The 21,574-nt window shown below is 41.3% G+C and overlaps 1 protein-coding gene across 1 annotated transcript; it reads left to right on the plus strand.

Annotated features, from left to right (window-relative positions):
- The first annotated feature begins 13,011 nt into the window (after positions 1–13,011).
- On the plus strand, positions 13,012–21,230 carry LOC147825123 (uncharacterized). Its single transcript, XM_087187533.1, has 2 exons — positions 13,012–13,427; positions 19,313–21,230. Exon 2 carries the CDS (start codon positions 19,354–19,356, stop codon positions 20,563–20,565), a length of 1,212 nt encoding a protein of 403 aa, XP_087043659.1. The 5' UTR covers positions 13,012–13,427; positions 19,313–19,353; the 3' UTR covers positions 20,566–21,230.
- The last annotated feature ends 344 nt before the right edge of the window (positions 21,231–21,574 follow it).

Consider the following 21,574-nt stretch of genomic DNA (forward strand, 5'->3'; position numbering starts at 1 on the left):
AGAAGATCATATACCCTGACCAAGTGGGATTCATCCCAGGGATGCAGGGATGGTTCAACATACACAAATCAATCAGTGTAATACACTATATGAATAGAGCCAAGGACAAAAACCATATGATCATCTCAATAGATGCAGAAAAAGCATTTGACAAAATCCAACATGCATTTATGATAAAAACCCTACAAAAACTTGGAATAGATGGTCTCTACTTCAATCTCATAAAAGCAATCTATGAAAAACCAACAGCCAATATCCTACTAAATGGTCAAAAACTGAAATCCTTCACACTAAAATCAGGAACAAGACAAGGATGTCCACTATCACCACTCTTGTTCATTATAGTTTTGGAAACATTAGCCATGGCCATTAGACAAGAGAAAGAAATGAAAGGAATAAAGATAGGAAATGAAGAAGTCAAATTGTCATTATTTGCAGATGACATGGTACTCTATATCAAAGACCCCAAGAACTCCACCAGAAGTCATCTAGACTTAATAACCAAATTCAGTAAAGTAGCTGGAAATGAGGTCAACACACAAAAATCAATAGCTTTCCTCTACATGAACACCAGACTCACTGAGACAGAAATAGGGCAAACAATTCCTTTCACAATAGCACCCAAAAAACTGAAATACCTAGGAATCAACCTAACAAAAGAAATCAAAGAATCTTCTCTGAAAACTATAGCACTCTGAAAAGAGAGATTGAAGATGACATCAAAAAATGGAAAGACATCCCCTGCTCCTGGGCAGGAAGGATCAACATAGTGAAAATGGCCATACTTCCAAAACTGCTATATAGATTCAATGCAATCCCAATTGAAATCCCAGCAGCATACTTCATGGACCTTGAGAAAACAATCCAAAAATTCATTTGGAACAAGAAGAGACCTAGAATAGCAAACGGAATTCAAGATAACAGAGACATGGCAGAGGGTATCACAATCCCCATCTTGAAACTATACTACAAAGCTACTGTGATAAAAACAGCAATGGTACTGGCAAAGAAACAGACCTGAGGACCAGTGGAACAGATTAGAAGATGCAGAAACACCACCAGACACACTCAGCCACCTCATCTTCAACAAAGGTGTCAAATCCCCTCACTGGAGGAAAGATAGCCTCTTTATTAAATGGTGCTGGAGAAATTGGGTTTCAATTTGCCAAATATTACAACTAGACCTATATCTCTCCCCATGCACTAAACTAAAATTGAAATGGATTAAAGATCTAAATGTTGAAACAGAAATGCTAAACCGGCTGGAACAGAGGTTAGGTAGAACTCTTGAAGACATTGGTATGGGAAACGATTTTATGAACAAAACTTCAGTTGCTCATGAACTAGCACAAACAATCAACAAGTGGGATCTCTTCTCATTAAAAAGCTTCTGCATAACAAGAGAAATGACCAACAGTTTGAAGAGACAACCCACAATATGGGAATAAATGTTCACCTGCTCTTCCTCAGACAAAGGTCTACTATCTAAAATCTATAAAGAACTTTGGAAAATAAGACCTCCCAAATTTAAAGACCCAATCCAAAAATGGGCATCTGAAATGAACAGACATTTCTCAGACAAAGAAGTAGAAATAGCAAATAAATACATGAAAAAATGTTCAACCTCACTGTTCATTCGAGAGATGCAAATTTAAATAATGCTGAGATTCTACCTCACCCCAGGAAGAATGGCTGCTATCATGAAATCAACCAATAACCAATGCTGGCAGGGCTGTGGGGAAAGAGGAACCCTGCTCCACTGCTGTTATTAGTGCAGAGTGGCCCCCCGCCTCCATCCCAGGCTCCGAGGACAGTAAATCTCAGCCGGTTCCACCACCCGGAAGGGAGCTCCCAGCCTCCATCCCAGGGTCCTAGGGCAGAGAAGCTGAACCGGTCCCAGCACCTGGAAGGAAGTTCCCCTGCTGCCATCCCAAGCTCCTAGGGCACAGAAGGTGAGCCACATGGGTGCCAGAAGCAACCCCCCCCCGTGGAAATGAGAAGATACCTAAACAAGCCTCAAAAATAGACTTCCAGATCACCTACAGCAACCCTAAAGGGAAACAAGATAGAACAATCTGATACTCAACCACCTGGACTCTCTGAACTGGCAACAAAAGAGGATCTGGGAAAAATGAAATCAGAAATAATTACTAAGATAACAGCAAAGATTTTGCTCATGGTGCAAGACATGATTAATAAATCTAGAAAGGACACAGATAAAAAAAATAGAGGATCTGAGGAACATGATGGAATCCCAACATAGGAAACAAATGGAATCCATAAAACAGATACAAACAGATTTCCAAGAGATGAAAAACTCCATCGAAAGTCTGTGCAGCAGAATGAACCAATGTGGGGATAGAATTTCACATATAGAAGATAAGATTGCAATTAGTGATGAGGAAAAGAAAAAATGCTTTAAAATTGTAAGGGAACATGAGAAATCAATCCAGCAGCTGCTAGACGATGCAAAGAAGAATAACATAAAACTGATTGGAGTCAATGAAGAAAGAGGAGAGAGTGCAGATGACATCAAAACACTCTTCACAGAAGTGATGGCAGAAAACTTCCCAAGGAGGGAAAAAGAATTTGACATACAGATAAGTGAGGCATATAAGACTCCAGCTAACCTTAATCAAAAAACATCTACACATAGGCATATAATAGTTGGGATTCCAGAAATCCAACAGAAGAATAAAATTCTACAAGCAATGAGAGAAAAGAAACAAATCACATACAAAGGAAAGCCCATCAGAATCACAGCAGACTTCTCAATGCAAACCCTCAAGGCAAGAAGAGCTTGGAGTGATGTATTTCAAGCCCTAAAGGAAAACAGCCTCCAACCCAGATTGATGTACCCTGCAAAACTATCTTTCAAAATTGATGCAGAAATAAGATGCTTTCATGATAAAGAGCACCTCAGGAACTTCATGAATACCAAACCGGCACTCCAAAACATTTTAGACAAGACCCTAGGAAAAGACAATGAGGATCACAACCCCAGGAAACCCAGCAGAATGAATCCATTGGGCATAACAAATTAAGCGCAAAGGAGGAGAATCCAAGAAAAAGAAAAAGTCATGACAAGGCTTTTAAAACATTTGACTTCATCTCCCTAATGAGTGTATAATTCAGTCTTATTATTGTACTGATTAATATTTTTCTGGTTCTAGAGTTGCACACCATTCCTTGTGCTATACTGGCTATTTATCATCTTCTTATGTCTACATTTTAATTGGGTTGTCTATTAATGAGCTCTAAGAATTCTTTATATATTCTGGTCATAGGTTATATGCATTGGAAATATGGTCTGTTTAAGGACTACTTTTCATTTTAATGATGTCATTTAAAGTTCTAAATTTTGATGGAATCTCATCAATATGTTTCTTTTATACATCATGTTTTTTGTATCCTAGGTAGTTCTTGCCTACCCTGAATTCATAAATATTTTCCCTTATAATTTCTTCTTAAAGTTTTATACTTTTAGGCTTTCTTATTTAGGTTCATAGATCCCTTCAAGTTGTTTTCATGTATGGAAAAAAAGGGTTGAGGTTAATTTTTTATATATGGATACCAGGTGTTCTAGTGCCATTTGCTGAAGACACTGTCTCTTCCTCGGCTCTTGAATCGAGTTTATATTCTATAAAATGCTAATGTTAAATAATCTTTCAAAACTCAGTGGACCGTATATGTGTGGTTCTATTTCTAGATTCTCTGTTTTATTCCAGTGATCTATATGTCTTTCCTTACACCAACACTGCCTTGATTACTGTAGCTTTAGAAGAAGTCTTAAAATTGGGTGCTAAACATCTTCCAACACTGCTTTTGTTTTTGTTTTTGGCTTTTCTGGGTTCTTTGTACTCCTACATAACTTTAAAATTGCAATATCCAGTTCTTCATTTATAGCAAGTATACACAGACCTGAATTTTTATATATACCTTGTGTTTTCTACTCCTGCTAAATTCAAGTACAAGTTCTAGGGGCTCCTAGAGATTTCTTAGTATTTTCTCTGTAGATGATCATTTCATCTACATATAAAGATTTTCCTTCTGCCATGCCAATCCTATCCTAGTTGTGTCATTTCATTGACAGGCTATTTTGGTTTAGACCTATGTTTCAAAGCCTAATGGATAGATGAAGAGTAGGCATATATACCCTTGTTCCCCACTTTAGGGAGAAAGCATTGTATCGTCTCCATTCATAGAAGGAGTTTTTGTTGAAAGTATGGAGTACATGTCTTTGATATGTTGAGAAGGTTCTGTTCTACTCCTAGTCTCCTGATAGCTTTTACCACGAACAGCTGTACAATTTATTCCAATACTCTTTCTACAACTAGTGACAGGATCATATGGCTTTCTCCTTTCCTCTGTTAAAATGATGACTTTTAGGGGTGGATCTTCCAATGCTGAACCAACACTACCATCCCTATAATAAAACCACTTTCTACATCCTTCCAGATCTGACTTCTAAGAGTTTGTTTTGTGAAACAAATTTCTATCTATGTTCATACTTTTTTCTTCTATTATCTTTATCCAGTTTTAGGATTAGCACAATGTTGAGCTCCTAAAATGAGGGGAGAAGTGTTCCTTCTTTTTTCTGCTTTAATTGTTTGATATAACTTATCAGTTAAAATGTTTATGAGCCCGCTGTTGTCCTATAGGTAGGTTTTCAAGCTAGGACTATACTTTCTTTAATAGGTGCTATTCAAATTTTATATTTCCTCCAGAGTTAGTTTCATTAATTTGTCTTCTAAGTTACTTCTTAGAAGTTGTTAGATTTATTTCAAAACAGATTTTTGTAATATGCTTTCTATATCCTTTTAAATTCTGTAAAATCTGTGGTAATGTCTCCTAGATCTTAATGCTGTAATTTTAAAAATGTATAACTGATATTGTGTAACAGGAAGAAAAGGCCTAAAAGAGCGGGGGAATTGGGAGGGGTAGGGGAAGGGAAAAAAGGGAAAGGAAAAAATATGAGAAGAGGAAAAAAATGGAAACAAGGTCTTTGCAAGTAGGGAAGAGTGGAGGGGGTGAAGGGTGGGCAAGGGAAGGGGAAATAAAATAAGAACCAAGATACACATGTAATGGTACAAGATCCCAATGATGAATGTAACTGTATTGTATACCTAAAATGTACCAATAAAGTTAATGGGGAAAAAAAAGGAGTGCAGAGTGGTAGAACCAGTATGGGAATCAGTATGGAGATACCTGAAAGAACTAGGACTGGAAGTCCCATTTGACCCAGCTATTCCCCTGCTGGTATCTTCCCCAACCTCAGTGATATGTGTGCACCCACATTCATAGCAGCACAATTTGTAACAGCTAAGACTTGCAAGCAGCCCAATTGCCCATCAACTGGAAACTGGATAAAGAAAATGTGTTTTTTAATAAAATGGAGTCCTACTCAGCCATCAAAAATGAGAAATTAGAGACATTTATAGCTAAAGGAATGCACATTGAGGCAATACTCTTAAGTGAAATAAATAGGACACACATGTAAATACTGAATAATTTCTCTAGTGTGAGAAACTGAAAATGTAAATAAGGACTAAAAGGTATAATAGATAATGTGAAATAGGAAGAAAAGGGGCAAAGGGGAAGGGGAAGTGGGAGGGGTAGGGGAAAGGTAAGAAGGGAATGGAATTACTATGAAAAAATGAAAAACTGGAATCAAAGTCTTTGTAAATAGGTAGAGATGGAGGGGTTGAAGGGAGGGCAGGGGAATGGGGAAAAAATAAGAACCAAGAGAGATTATGTAAAGGTGCAAATTTCTAATGATGTATGTCATTATATTGTATACCTAAAATGTACTAATAAAATTAATTTTAAGGAAATAAGAATCAAGATAGATTTATGTAAAGGTACAAGATTCCAACGAGGAATGTAACTGTCATTTTATACCTAAAATGTACCAATAAACTTTTTGGGGGGTTTTTTGGCACCGGAGATCGAACTCAGGTCCTTGCGCTTGCAAGGCAGGCACCAGAACCACTGAGCTAAATCCCCGGCCCCTGTACCAATAAACTTAATGAAAAAAAAAAGAAAAGAAGTTGGGTGAATATGCATGGGTTTGTGTTTGTTTCATCATCCTGTGTCTGTTGGTATGCCAATACCATGCTGTTTTCATTACTAGGCTTTGTAACTTGTTTTAAGATCAGATAGTGAAATGTCTCTTGCTTTGTTCTTTTTGCTCAAAATTTCTTTGGCTATTTAGAGTTTTAGGGGTTCCATACCAATTTTAGGATTTTTTTTCTGAATCAGTGGAGAATGTCCTCAGGATATTTGTAGGGAATGCCTTGAACCTGCAGATCACTTTGAGTAGTCTAGACATTTTACCAATATTCTCTTCTGATCTATAAAAGTGAGTTGCCTTTCCAAATGTACATGTGTTTGTTCTTTTCAATTTCTTTCATTAATCTTTTACACTTTTCATTGTAAAATCTTTCATCTGTTTGGTTAATTTTTTCCTAGGTATTTTTATAGCTATTGTAAATAAGATTGTCTTTCTGATTTCTATGTCAGAGAATTGTTCTTGCGATATTGCAATACTACCAAATTTTATGTTGATTTTGTATCTTGAAACCTTGCTTAATTTGTATACTAATTCTAATAGTTTTTTGATGGAGTCTTGGATGAAAATGGGCATCCTAATCTTATTCTAGATTTAGAGAAAAGCTGTCGACCTTTTTCTGTTCAGTGTAACGTTGATTAACAGCTTACTACAAATGGCTTTTATTATATTGAGTTACATTCCTTCTATTCTTAGTTTGCTATGAATTTTTATCATGAAGAGGTGTTGGCATTTATTGAGTGCCTATTCTGCATCTATTGAGATGTTCATATGGTTTTTGTCCCTCATTCTTATCTTAGTTTTTTTCCCTTGTTACTGGGACAAAATACCCAACACACACAACTTAAAGGAAAAAAGTTTATTTTGGCTCACAGATTGTAGAAGCTTCAGTCCATAGCACACTGGCTCCAAGGCAAGACAGCATCTCTGAAGGAGCTGCTCGCAAAATGGTGGTGGGGAAGCAGAGAAGGGAAGAGTGGGAAGGGAGATAAACCCTTCCATGTCAGGCCACGAGTGACGCAACTCTTCCAACCAGGCTCCACCTCCCAACATCACATTTAGCTATAGACTCCTCAATGGACTAATCCACTGATGATTATCATGCCCCCATGATCTAATCACCTCCCAAAAGCCCCACCTATGAGCACATGAGACTCTGAGGGGACATCTAGGTATAAACCATAGCAATTCTGTTGATGTGGTATATCTTGTTTGTTGATTTGCATATGTCAATACTTAGGCCCCTGGGATGAATCTCACTTGATCATCCTTTTGTTCTTTTTGATGTATTGTTGCATTTGGTTTGCTAGTATTTTGTTGAGAATTTTTACATATATATTCTTCAATAATATCGGGCTATAGTTTTCTGTTGTTGTCATTTTGTTTCTTTGCCTGGTTTTAGTAACAGGTTAATGTGAATTGTTATTCATTCTTGTTTAAATATTTGTTAAACTCAGCATTGAGACTACACAGTCCTTTTCTTTGTTGGGAGAAGTTTTATTAGAGATTCAACCTTATTACTTGTTATTAATCCATTCAGGTTTTCTATTTCTTCATGATTCAATTTTGATAAAATATATGTGATCAAGAATTTGTCCATTTATTTTAAGAATCAAATTTGTTGACATACAATAATTTCTAATGATCTTTTGTAATTCTGTGGTGTCAGTTGTAGTGTCTTCCTTTTCATCTTTGATTTTGAGTTTTCTCTCTCTTAATCTACATAAGATTTTATTTTATCTTTTTTGAAGAACTAGCTCTTTGTTTCATTGACCTGTATTTTTCTTATTCTGCATTTCATTTATTTCTGATCTTTATTATTTCTTTCCTTCTATTAATTTTGTGTTGGTTTATTCTTGTTTTCTATCTCCTTGAAATATAATGATATGGTGTTTATTTCAGATCTTTCTGCTTTTTTGATAGGCATTGATTGCTATAAATTTCCCTCTTAGTACTATTCTTGCTGTATCCCATAGGTTTGGAATGTTGTGTCTCCATTTTCATTTGTTCAAGAAATTTTTAATTTTCTTCTTGACTTCTTCCTTAATTTATTGGTTCTTCAAAAGTTAAGTTGTTTCATTGCCACACACTTGTATAGTATCCAAAGGTTATCTTGTTATTTATTTCTAGTTTTATTGGTCCAAAAAGTTATTTGATATGATTCCAATTTTTAACAATTTTTTGAGACTTGTTTTTTAGCCTATTATATGATCTATCCTGGAGAATGTTTCCTGTGCTATGGTGAAAATATGCATTCAGTACTGTTAGACGTAATGTTCTAAACATGTCAGATCTGTTGGTTCAAGAGTGCAATTTAACTCAGCTGTTTGTCTAGATAATCTAACTACTGCTAAAAGTGAGGTGCTTAAGTTCCATAGTATTACTGTTTTGGAGCTTATCTCTTCCTCTAAGTCTACTATTCTGCTTCATATATTTGGGTGTTCCACTGTTGGATACGTAGGTATTTGGAATTGTTATTTCCTCTTGCTTGTACCTTTTTATCATTTTATAGTGACCTTCCTTGTCTCCTTTTTTTACTGCTTTTTATTTAAAATCTATTTTTTCTAATGTTAAATATGATTGCTTCTACTTTATTTTCGATCATATTTGAATCAAATATCTTATTCTACCTCTTCATTATCTGTCTGTGTGCATCCTTAAAAATGAAGTGAGTTTCTTGTAAATAACTTAGGTTTTATTTTTTATATGTTTAGTCACTTTACATCTTTTAATTGGAGAATTTAATCTATTTATATTTAAGGTATCAATCAACAAATTTTACTACAGTAATTTTGTGACTTGTTTTCTGGTTTTGCCATAGTGTTCTTTCTCCTCTCTTCCTCTCTCTCTCTCTCTCTCTCTCTCTCTCTCTCTCTCTCTCTCTCTCTCTCTCTCTCTCTCTCTCTCTCTCTCCTCTTTTCCAGTTTTATTATATGGTGAAGTGGTTCACCTCAGTAATGTGTTATGATTTCTTCCTTATTGTTTTTGGCTACAGTACTACAGACATTTTGTGTTGTGGTTGCCATAAGGCTTACAAAAACACCTTTTGTTTATAACATGCTATTTTGAAATATTAGCAACTTAACATGAGCATAAAGATAAAAAACAAAGACTTAGAGAAAATATACTAAACATAGCCTCCATTTCTCCTCCCATTTTGAATTTTTTATATCTCATTTTATGTCTTTCTACATCACTTGTTTGTTAATTTATTAATGTGCCAATTATTGTTTTGTTTTGTTTTCTAGTCTTCATACTAAAGATATGAATGGTTTATGTACCATGCTTACAGTATTAGAGCATTCTGGCTTTGTCTGGATAGTTAACCTTTCCAGTGAGTTTTATGCCTTCTGATGTTTTTGTCTTACTCATTAAGGTCTCCTTCTTTCAGTTTGAAGAGCTCCCTTTGGCATTTCTTATAAGACAAACCTAGGGGAAAAATATTCTCTGGGTTTTTGTTAGCTGGGGATAAGTATTTCTCCTTTATTTTGAAAGTTAGCTTTGGTGGGTACAGTATTCTTGGTTGGCCGGTATTTTTCTTCCAAAACTGCTAAATCTCATACCACTCTCTCCTGGTCTGTTGAGGTTTCACCCCAGAAGTCTCCTGTGAATTGGAGAAACACACATATTTTCTTTCTCCTGCTACTTTGAGAATCTTTTCTTTCTATTTAACTTTTGAGAGCTTAATTATAAAGTAAACTTAGTTGAGCTAATTCTGTGGACCTTTGACCTTCCTATACCTGGATATTTATAGCTTTCTCTGGGTTTGGAAATTGTCTCTTTGAATAAGTGTTCTACCCTTTTGGCATTCTCGGATTCCTCACGAACCACTCCCCAAACCCAGGTATGTTTTCTTTTATTGCAGTCTCAAAATATCTGTGGGCTTTCTTCATTTCTCTTCACTCATTTTTCTCCAACTGTATATCTTTATGTACCCTGTCATTGAACTCACTGATTTTTTTCCTCTGTTTGATCTATCCTACTATTGATGTCTTCTATTCTGTTTTTAATTTTTTTTAGTGTATTTCTTAACTCAAGGATTTCTTGTTTTTAACTTTTAAATTTTATGTATTTATTTACTTATTTATTTTTGGCAGCATGAGGTATTGAACCCAGGACCTCATACATACTAGTTAAGTGCTCTGCAACTGAGGAACATCTCTAGACCTAGAGAAAATTACTTCAGTTTCTCCATTAAATTTCTCTCTTAAATTACCTAATCTTTTCTCTGTTTTCCTGAAACTTGTTGTATTTCCTTAAAATATCTATTTCTAATTTCTATCCAAGAGTTTGCCCCTACTGATTACTACTGGTTAGTTTCTAGTGTCTTATTTTGACTGCTAAATGAGGTTATAATTTTCTGAAAGCTATTGATGCTTGGATGGTGCACTATTATCTGGGCATTGAAGGATTAGATATTCCAGTCTTTATAATTTGGCTTTGTTTGTGCCTGTCTTTCCAGAAATTCTAGGCAGGCTATTTATATCCTACCTTATTTCTTGTAATCACTTCTGCTATTTCAGTACTACATGGCATCCTAAATCCAGGTATCCTATAAGAATGTCATTGATGTATTGTCACTGTTGCCGCGCTGACGGACAATCCAACCCCAAGTTTGTCCTATATTCACAGTTAGTATGTTCAGCAAGAACTGAGGGATGCCTAAAAAGGGTAGTCCATCTCCTAAATATCTCTCTGAGACTAGAGTGAACCTAGATACCTCTTCCATAGTCACCAGCCTGTCATTGGATACTATGTGATTCTGTCCACCTCTAGCAGAATCACTGTGCCTCACGTGCATATGTCACATCTGTGGTTCTCAATACTGCAAAGCTCTACCATGCCCCAAATTCACAGCCCACCAAGACTAGAGCAGCACTGAGGTAGTGCCAAGGTCTACACTGCTATGGGCTGCCTAATACTAATGCAACCTTTGAGGTGGCTTTATGGTCTAATAATAATGCAGCCAGACAAAGGAGATGCTGTTCAGACTAAAAGTCCAATAGACTAGGATCACATGTCTTTCCCTGGCAGTGGGGCTGTTCCTAAGTTTCTGTCCACAGACAGGCCATTAGGAAAGACACAGTGTTGGAATTCACAAGTCCAGCACTGAGTTCCAAGGCAAAGTTCTCTGATAACTACCCTCTTTACCCTCAGCAAATGTAGTATTGTCCATATTATACTGCCAGAGATTAGGGTAATGGTGATGAAGGCAGTCCCTTGGCCTCCAAGGCTGACATTAAGATGACTCATGCCTGAGTTTTAGAGCCACAAGGACCTGCACCCAAAAGTATACCCAAGCCTATGCCACAACTAGCAATGATGCAGCTAAAATGCAATTTCAACCCACTGGAATGAAGGCTTCTGCTTGGTGCTGCCGCTGACCTAGGGCTCTGTCTGTAAACACTGGTCTGTAAACACAGCTTTGTTGCCTGAGGTTGGGGCCACAGGAATAGAGACCATTCCTTGATTGCCAAGGCTATTGCTAAGCTGGGTCGCACTTAAGTCTCACAGCCAAGGAGCTTGTACAGCCTGGCATGGAGTAGGGTATCCCAGGCCCACTGTAAAGTTTACAATAATGCAAGTCAAAACTCAAGTCTGTCCTACCATCCTCCAGGTCTCTACATGGTGCAGGGACCAATATAGAGCCTCTATTTGTGAACTCTGGCCTATGTATACAGGGAACATGGTTTCTACCTGGTGTTGTGTCTCATTATGGCAGGCCCAGGCCCAGCCTGAACTCCAAGACAAAGCCCTGTGCTTTCATGCCCTGCTCCCTACTTTGCCACCATGCAGAGGGGTAGTGGAGGCAGTCAGTTGACTGACCTCAGGCAGTTCCAGGGGCTGAGTCCATGAACCTGGGAGAGGGGGTTGTAGGACTCTTTCTGGCCCAGGGTTTCACAATAGACTACATCATTTTATATAATGATTGTGATCATGCTCGGATTTTGATATGTGTGGGAGTGGGGATCTTGGAATCAATTCCCCTTGAGTATGGAGGGAGGACTGTATAGTACTTCTATTCACATTCCATTGGATAGAGCTCACATTCACAGCCCCATCTAACTGCAAAGTTTGCTGGGAAATGCAGCTCTCCAGTGTGTACAGGGTGAAAAGGAAATAGGCTTTGGAAAACACCTACCAATGTCTGCCGTAAGTTCATTAGCTGAACTTAACAATTGCTCTCCTTTAGCCAGCTAAGTAATCACAAATGTCAGCCTAGATTTTTTTAAAAAGACAACCAGAGAGAGATTCTCCAGAGACTATTGATATTTATTTGTCAATAGCAGAGCACTGCAGTGGGAATATACATGTGCTGTGGAAAACTATTGACATATTCAAAGAGGTTGAGGCAAGAATGTTTTAAGGCAAAATGAGAAGGATTGCACCAGATATTTTGAAACAATAATCCTTGGCCACAATAATTAATAGCAAGAGTGGCATCAGTCTGAGACTGAATGGCCAGTTTTCTGGGCAGATATTCTTACTGAAGTACTTTTCAAACAAGGTTGTAGTGGCCTGTGTGCAACTTGGTGTTCTAGCAGAGTCTTTTGTGATAGTTACAATTAGACAGTCATGCATGAGAACCCTTCCTTCATAACCTCCCTCCTAGCTTTATTTCCTTTTTTTTTCTGGAGGGTGGAATGACAAGCAGACAAGCAACTCTTTTTATTCTAACAGCTTTCACATTTCTGTCAAGCAAGTAAACACAAGTTCATACAAGAAATTTATGCGTAAGAGTAATTTCAAATGTATTACAATATAGTTTAACCTCATATTTTTATATGAAACTATAAGATCATAGTTCTTGGGACTGGAAATGAAGTAGAAATCATGTAATTCCACCCACTCATTTTTTAAATGAAAAGAACAAAAGCTAAAATCCTATGTCATTTCTCCCAAGATAACAAAAGTAGTTAGCTTGTGATAGAACTATGTAGGGGGCCCTGCCCCCCCCCGCTGGAAATCTTGAGTGCCTTTTATGGACATATCCGGGCCTGCTACAAATCTACCCGGCAACAAGGAAGTAGCCCCAGTACCCTCCTCTTGCTCCTCCCCTCTAGCCCTACGGTATATATGTTGTAACAGCTTCTGCAATAAACGAGACTTGATCAGAAACCTGTCTTGTCTCCATCTCTCGTGTCCCCTGTCCCCTCTCATCCTCGCTCCCCCTCTAGGGTCTCCGTTGACTTACCCGCGGGCCGGGACAAGTGGCGCCCAACGTGGGGCCAGAGAACGGGGGATCCAGTGAAGGACGCTGCTCAGGGGCCCTAAGATTAAGATTGAGGAACAAAGAGCATACTCGACATAGAAGAGGCTTGCGATTGACGTGGACCTGCCGTCTTTTTGCACCTCGGTAAGTTGAGCAGCGATTATGGGACAGGGCATTAGTCAGCACGAACTGTTTGTGCAAGGTCTCAAGAAGACATTACAGGCACGAGGGGTAAAGGTTACAGTCAAACAATTGCTGAAATTTTTTGATTTTATTAAACATCTCTGTCCCTGGTTCCCTGCTGAGGGAACCATTGACGAAGAGAGATGGAAAAAGGTGGGGGAGGCTCTCCAGGATTATTATGCCACTTGCGGACCCGGGAAGGTCCCGATTGCGGCGTTCTCATATTGGAATTTGATTAATGATATTATTTCCCAAAAAGCAAGGGATCCACTGGTAGCTCAGGCTATACAGGTTGGGGAGGTAGCCCTCCGTAGTGGTGAGGAGCTGACACCCGCTGGTGACACTGACGCAGTTCCCCGGGACGCCAATATGGCGCCGGGACCCAGGCCAGTTAAGGCCACGCCTTCCTCGCCAGACGAGGAAGAGGACTTGATGTCCTTTGACAGTGATGATGATCCCGCCCCCGACGGACATAACGTTCCCTCGGACCAATCCCAAACGGCCGCGATCCCTGCCAAGCCCTATAAGGCAAAGCCTTGCCGGACCCCCGCTTCCTCTTCCTCCATCACTGCCTCTAAGGCAACCCCACCCTCGCGGGAGGTTCCGCCCCTATATCCCTCCCTTCAAGCCTATCGCTGCTTGCCTCCGCCCCCAGATCCACCCCAAAAGGACTCCGGAACTGACGAGTCTGCGGGGGAAGCATTGCGGGGCGGCTCTGGGTGCCCCCCTCCTTATATCCGTCCAGGCCCCAGCACTCCCACTTTGGCCTATCCTGTTGTTGATCCCCAAAAGGAACTCCGGGACAAAATAGACTTTCTAAAAGAACAGATAAGGTTAGAAAAGGAACATCAAGAACTTATTACCCAGCTTGAGGGCTTAAGAACAGGCAAGGCTCATGGAAATGTCCCTAGAGAGGACACCCATAAGCCACGACCCCCCATTAGAGGGGCGACCCCCAGGGTGCCGTCCGGGTCAAAGGTACCCCTAGAACTTGAGCCCGTGGAAGCCTTCCCTGTCACTGAGACTGTTGACGCACAGGGTCAGGCATGGAGACACCATGGTGGCTTTGATTTTAAGGTTATTAAAGAGCTTAAAACGGCTGCGGCTCAGTACGGGGCCACTGCACCTTACACCATGGCTAGTCTAGAATCGGTGGCAGAAAATTGGCTCACCCCAATTGATTGGCAGACTCTGGCCCGTGCCACCCTTGCAGGAGGTGACTACTTATTATGGAAATCTGAGTATGTTGAGAATTGTCGAGAGACCGCTAGACGCAATGCTCAGGCGGGGAATGGTTGGGTGCTTGACATGCTTCTTGGGGAGGGGGCCTACGCCGCTAACGACCAGCAAATGCAATTTGACGTGGGGTTGTATGCCCAGATTCAGACCGCAGCAACTAGGGCCTGGAGGAAACTCCCTTCCAAAGGAGACGTGAGTGCCTCCCTCACTAATATCCGGCAGGGACCGGACGAGCCGTTTGCGGACTTTGTCCACCGCCTTCTCACGGCGGCAGGCCGGATTTTTGGGAGCGCGGAGACAGGGACAGATTTTGTTAAACAGCTTGCTTTTGAGAACGCCAATGCCGCCTGTCAGGCCGCTATCCGCCCCTATAAAAAGAAAACTGACCTTTCCGGCTACATTCGCCTTTGTTCTGAGATTGGGGCCGCCTACCAACAGGGCCTTGCCATGGCGGCCGCCATGCAAGGCTTCACAGTCAAACAATTCTTACAACGCCACGTCGGCAATAAATGCTTCCGGTGTGGGGCCATCGGCCATTTTGCTAGAGAATGCCCGACCGCTAAAATGCAGGGCCCCGACGCTCCGCCCCCAGGGCCCTGCCCCCGATGCAATCGGGGGAGGCATTGGGCGAGTGAGTGCCGATCCAAGACTGATGCCCAGGGTCGACCCCTCCCCCCTCTCCAGGGTTTGAATTCGGGAAACGGGAAAGGGGGCCAGCCCCGGGCCCCCAATTCCAAACAAATTTACGGGGCGCTCAATTTTGCTCCAATAAACAGCAATCCATTTCAGACCTCGTCAGAGCCACAAAAGGAAGTGCCGGATTGGACCTCAGTGCCACCACCCACACAGTATTAACCCCAGAAATGGGAGTTCAGGCCCTTGCTACGGGAGTCTTTGGACCCTTACCTAAGGAGACCTTTGGCCTCGTAATAGGCCGAAGCAGCAGTACCATGAATGGACTGCTGGTTTACCCAGGAGTGATTGATAGTGACTACTCTGGGGAAATTAAAGTTATGGTTTCTTCCCCCAAAGTTATTAATACCATTCAATCAGACCAAAGGTTTGCCCAATTGTTACTCCTTCCCCTTCTCTCCACCTCTAATAAGGCTCTTAAAAACGCCCGAGGCAGCCAGGGTTTCGGCTCATCTGATGTCTACTGGTCGGAGGTACTTTCAGCACAAAAGCCTCTCATGACCTTGTGGTTAGATGGGAGACAGTTTTCTGGGTTGGTCGACACTGGTGCCGATGTAACTATCATAAAGGGAGAGGATTGGCCTCAGGCGTGGCCATTGAAGGACACCCTCACCCATCTCAAGGGTATAGGGCAGAGTCAAAATCCTAAACAAAGTGCCAAAGATCTGACCTGGAGGGACCAAGATGGTAATCAGGGCACCATTCAACCTTATATCATTTCAGGGTTACCCATTAATTTATGGGGGAGAGACCTATTATCACAAATGGGGATAATTATTTCCAGCCCCAATGAAATTGTCACTATGCAGATGTTTAAAAATGGGTACATTCCAGGAACAGGGCTGGGAAAACACCCTACTAGCCTTACTCACCCCATTGAGCCTGTCCCTCGGCCCCCTCGAGCAGGGTTGGGCCATTTTCCATAGGGGTCGCTGACACTCCTGCGGTCCATGCTGAAAAGATCACCTGGCTCTCGGATGATCCAGTGTGGGTCGATCAGTGGCCCCTCTCCAAGGAGAAGTTGTTAGCAGCTCAACAGCTGGTGCAGGAGCAGCTTCATGCTGGCCATATCATTCCTAGCCACTCCCCTTGGAATACTCCCATTTTTGTCATTAAAAAACGGTCGGGAAAATGGAGGCTCTTGCAAGATCTCAGAGCAGTTAATAAAACTATGGTACTCATGGGAGCTTTACAACCGGTCTTCCCTCACCGGTAGCCATCCCCCTTGGATATTATAAGGTTATTATTGATTTAAAGGATTGTTTTTTCACCATTCCCTTACATCCTGCAGATCAAAAACGCTTCGCTTTTAGCCTCCCGGGGACCAATTTCTGCGCCCCAATGCAGCGCTTTCAATGGCTAGTGCTACCCCAAGGCATGGCCAATAGTCCCACCCTGTGCCAGTCATTTGTAGCCACAGCACTTCAATCCACCCGAGACAATTGGCCTCAAATGTATATTATCCATTACATGGATGATATTCTCGTGGCGGGACAATTGGGAAGTGAGGTTTTGGCTTGTTATGCTGACCTTCGGCGGGCCCTTGAATCTTGTGGCCTCCAGATTGCCCCTGATAAGGTTCAACTAAAAGACCCTTACAGTTACCTCGGATTTCAGATGAAGGGACGTCATATTTCCTCCCAGAAGCTCACCTTGCGGCTGGACGGTCTTAAAACTCTGAATGACTTCCAAAAACTGCTCGGAGATATTAATTGGCTTATGCCCTATTTAAAGCTCACTAAACATGACCTGAAGCCTCTCTATGATACCCTGCAAGGTGATAGCCACCCCACTTCGCCTCGGGAGCTCACTGCTGAGGGGCGCAAAGCCATTAGCACGGTAGAACAAGCCATTCAAAATCAGACAATTACCTTTGTAGATTATAACTCTCCTTTACAATATATCGTTTGCAGAACCTCTCTCTCCCCCACCGCTGTCTTTTGGCAAACCGCTCCCCTTTTATGGGTTCATCTCCCAGTTTCCCCTAAGCGGGCCTTTTACCCTTATTATATTGCAGTTGCAGACCTGATTGTTCTAGGTAGAGACCATGGAAAGATGTACTTTGGAAAGGAACCTGATGTCATTATCCAACCCTACCTTAAAGATCAAATCGATTGGCTTATGCAGACTACCGATTCCTGGCCAATTGCTCTCGCTTCTTATTCAGGATCATTGGACAATCACTATCCTCCCAACAAACTCATTGACTTTGCTAACAGACATGACTTCATTTTCCCAAAGGTCACTTCTTGTTCTCCTCTGCCAGAAGCCCTATCCGTTTTTACAGATGGTTCTTCCACTGGGATGGCTGCCTATGTGTGGGACGATAACATTGCCCAGTTCCAAACCACCCACTCTTCGGCCCAATTAACCGAGCTGCAAGCGGTTATAGCGGTCTTTTCTACATTCCCTGCCCGAGCTCTTAATCTTTTTACTGACAGTGCTTATATTGCTCAATCTGTCCCCTTATTGGAAACATGTGGATTGATCAAACTTGCTTCTCAGACTGGTGGTCTCTTCCTCCAATTACAAGATTTAATCAGAAAGAGATCCGAATCCTTTTTCATTGGACACCTTCGTGCCCACTCTAACTTACCTGGCCCACTCACACAGGGCAACCGCTTAGCAGACCTAGCTACAAGACCTCAAGTTTTGGCCTGTTCAATAAATACTGATGCCCCCATTCCAATTGACCAGGCACAAAAGGCACACCAACTGCATCATCTTAATGCTCACACGCTTCGCCTTATGTATAAGCTTACTAGAGAACAAGCTAGACAAATTGTTAAGGCCTGCCCTACGTGCACTCTACACCTTCCTACACCTCATCTGGGAGTTAATCCTCGTGGCTTGATTCCAAATGCCCTCTGGCAAATGGACATCACGCATTACCCTGAATTTGGAAATCTTAAATATATACATGTCAACATTGATACCTATAGTGGATTCATATTTGCCACCCTGCAGTCCGGGGAAGCTACTAAACATGTCATCGCTCATCTCCTCATTGCCTTCTCAGTACTTGGATGTCCACAACAAATTAAAACAGACAATGGTCCCGGCTATACCAGCTCTGGCTTCTCCAACTTTTGCAAACAATTTGAAATAACACATATAACGGGAATCCCATATAATCCTCAAGGACAAGGCATTATAGAAAGGGCTAATCTCACACTCAAAATTACTTTAGACAAAATAAAAAAGGGGGAATGGTACCCTACCAAGGGGTCTCCTAGAAACCTGATATCACATGCACTATTTATTCTTAACTTCTTAAATTTGGATGCCAAAGGTTCATCTGCAGCCAATCGTTTCTGGCAACCAGAGACGCAACGACAATTTGCTTCGGTGATGTGGAAAGACCCCCTGGACCACTCATGGCACGGGCCCGATCCTGTACTTATCTGGGGCCGAGGATCGGTGTGTATTTATTCCAAGGAAATGAAGTCAGCCAGATGGCTCCCAGAACGCCTAGTAAAACAAGTTGATGGGCGTGCTGATGATGCCGATGACCTGACGTTGTCCAATCCTGATCAGTTAACAATGGCGCCCACAATTTCAATTTAAAATGAGCAAGGATATAATTCAGCTTATCTAGTAATGTTTGGGTGCACCCTGATGTTCTACACTGTCTTACATGTTTGTCTAGTGTTTGTTGTTTGTGGTCATGTAATTGAGCTCAAAATGTTCGTTTCTCTTTAAGGGATATTCACCCATTGTTACATTGATGATGTTATTTTGTTAAAGATATGCTTTTCTCTTGGATCAAGGTATCACTGGAATTTATTAGATTAAAGTGATTTTTAGATGGGAACTCCCTTTGATGAATATAGAAGTGGCCACCCAGAAAATATTGTTCTGGTCTTAATTCCTCAAAGGGACTCCTTAGTGAAATTTATATCATGTGATCTTAGGGAACATCGTCATCATTTAAAGTTTGGACCTCCGGCGCACAATGAAGAGGGAACTCATGAAGGACATCTGGCTGAATGAACGATCCGAAAACAAGAATAGGATGAGCTGGAAATGCCTAGTTCCCCTGATGTTGCTGACCAGGGTATGGGTGGTGTCGCCTTCAGAAGGGTTAGACCACATGAAAAATATATGGATTCAGTTGGCAGGCTCGCTCAACTTGTCTGAGTTTTGTCTAAGTGCTGATGTAAACTTTCATTATATGTTGGGAAGTTGCCTCGTTCCTGTATGTACCCCATTGGAATCATTGCGGCCTTATACTCTGTTTAAAGATATCCCAGGAAAAAATCTCACATATGCAGATAGTTACAATTGGGGATCTGCTACTTGTCGCAGGCCCAAGAATGCTGTCAAATTATATTCACCTAAGGTAATTATGTCTAATAAGACCGAATGTGCTGTATACAGAAATTGTACAACTAAATGTCTGCAAGTTAAACGTTTGGAAAACATGTCCTGCCGTGTTGAACAAGAAATTATGTATAGTAATTGCCATGTCTCTTTGCCAATGGGTTGGTTTTACACTTGTGAAAGGGAAACTTTTAATTACATTCCGGCCAACTTGAGTGACACTCGTTGTTGCTTGAGTCGGTTGGCTGTGATATTACCAGACAGAACTGATTTGATTGTACCTAATCGAATTAGACGGTGGTCACCGTATACCGCCCCGGGATGTAATGATGATGTGGGTCTATTGACTGATGCAGAAGTGTTAGTCATGATAGGGTCTTTTGTTGCGCTGCCGTCCATCGGGGTGCACGCGGAAGCGGCAGTACGAAGATTAGCCTGTAAAGTGGTAAAAGGATTGAATGCCACCTCCACCGCCCTGGCGTTGATTAATCAAGAATTACAGGAACAAAGACAAGCTATTTTGGATAATCGAGCAGCAATAGATTATTTGTTGCTTTTTCATCACCAGGGCTGTGAAAAAATAAAAAATATGTGTTGTTTTAATTTGACTGACAATGGAGAAAAAATCGATGATACAATAAAACAATTGAAAGACCTGGCTAATAAGGTGCACAATGAGGATGGCGGAGACCTATTTAAATGGTTGACCTCATGGCTACCCAACCTACAATGGGTAAAACAATTGTTTCTTGCCATTGCAATTGTATGTGTTTGTCTGTTATTGTCATGCTGCTGCATACAATGGATACCAATGCTTATACGTAGAAATCGCTTTGATTTTTAGATAAAAGGTTCAGGCTGATATGATTTAAAAGCCTTGTATTCCCCTTTGTATTTTAACCTATGTTAATCTTAGTAACTAAAATGTCCTCGGATAGTTCTGATTTTGTAAGGTTGTGATTTCCCCTGGAGCTATAGTGGAGACAAAGATGTACGTCAAAATCAGCGGTAAATTACTGTCAGGGATGTTGGCTGGACATACGCTACATGGGCCGATTCCATCTCTGCCACGGCGTAAAATTCTCGCCCCACCTGGTGAGCGGGCTGGCAAGCCAATGACGGGCAACTGAGCAAGCGTGCCATGCAATGAGAGAGCCCTCGTGTGCCGCCTAAGACAGGTGCCAGAGCCTTGATTCTCTGGTTAACCGATGACGGGTAAGGTGCACGGTGCAGACACGTATGTTGCTCTGACCCAAGACAGGCTCAGCCCCCGCAGGCTTGATTCTCCTGACGCTTTTCTAAAAAATAATTTTAAAAGGGAGGACCTGTAGGGGGCCCTGCCCCCCCCCGCTGGAAATCTTGAGTGCCTTTTATGGACATATCCGGGCCTGCTACAAATCTACCCGGCAACAAGGAAGTAGCCCCAGTACCCTCCTCTTGCTCCTCCCCTCTAGCCCTACGGTATATATGTTGTAACAGCTTCTGCAATAAACGAGACTTGATCAGAAACCTGTCTTGTCTCCATCTCTCGTGTCCCCTGTCCCCTCTCATCCTCGCTCCCCCTCTAGGGTCTCCGTTGACTTACCCGCGGGCCGGGACAGAACTAGGGCCAGAACCCAGTTAATAATAATAATAGAAAAATAAATTTTAAAATTTTTCAGAACCCTAAGGTTCTGAAAGAACTTAATCATTGAGGAGACTCTATCTATTGTAATCACCTTGCAACACTAATAATTTTTAGAAATATTTTCATCGGACAGAAGTTAAAATAGCCTGTAATTCCAGCTCTCAGGAAGCTGAGGCAGGAGAATCGCTAGGAGTTTGAGGCCAGCCTGAACTACAGAGCAAGACTC

Source organism: Heterocephalus glaber, unplaced genomic scaffold, assembly GCF_053883595.1.
Source record: "Heterocephalus glaber isolate CG9 unplaced genomic scaffold, H.glaber_assembly_v1.0 deba00001509, whole genome shotgun sequence".
Lineage (NCBI taxonomy): Eukaryota > Metazoa > Chordata > Mammalia > Rodentia > Bathyergidae > Heterocephalus > Heterocephalus glaber.

What these genes read in the sequence shown, in the direction of transcription:
- LOC147825123 (XM_087187533.1), top strand. Translation starts at nt 19,354, where the DNA reads ATGAAGAGGGAACTCATGAAGGACATCTGGCTGAATGAACGATCCGAA.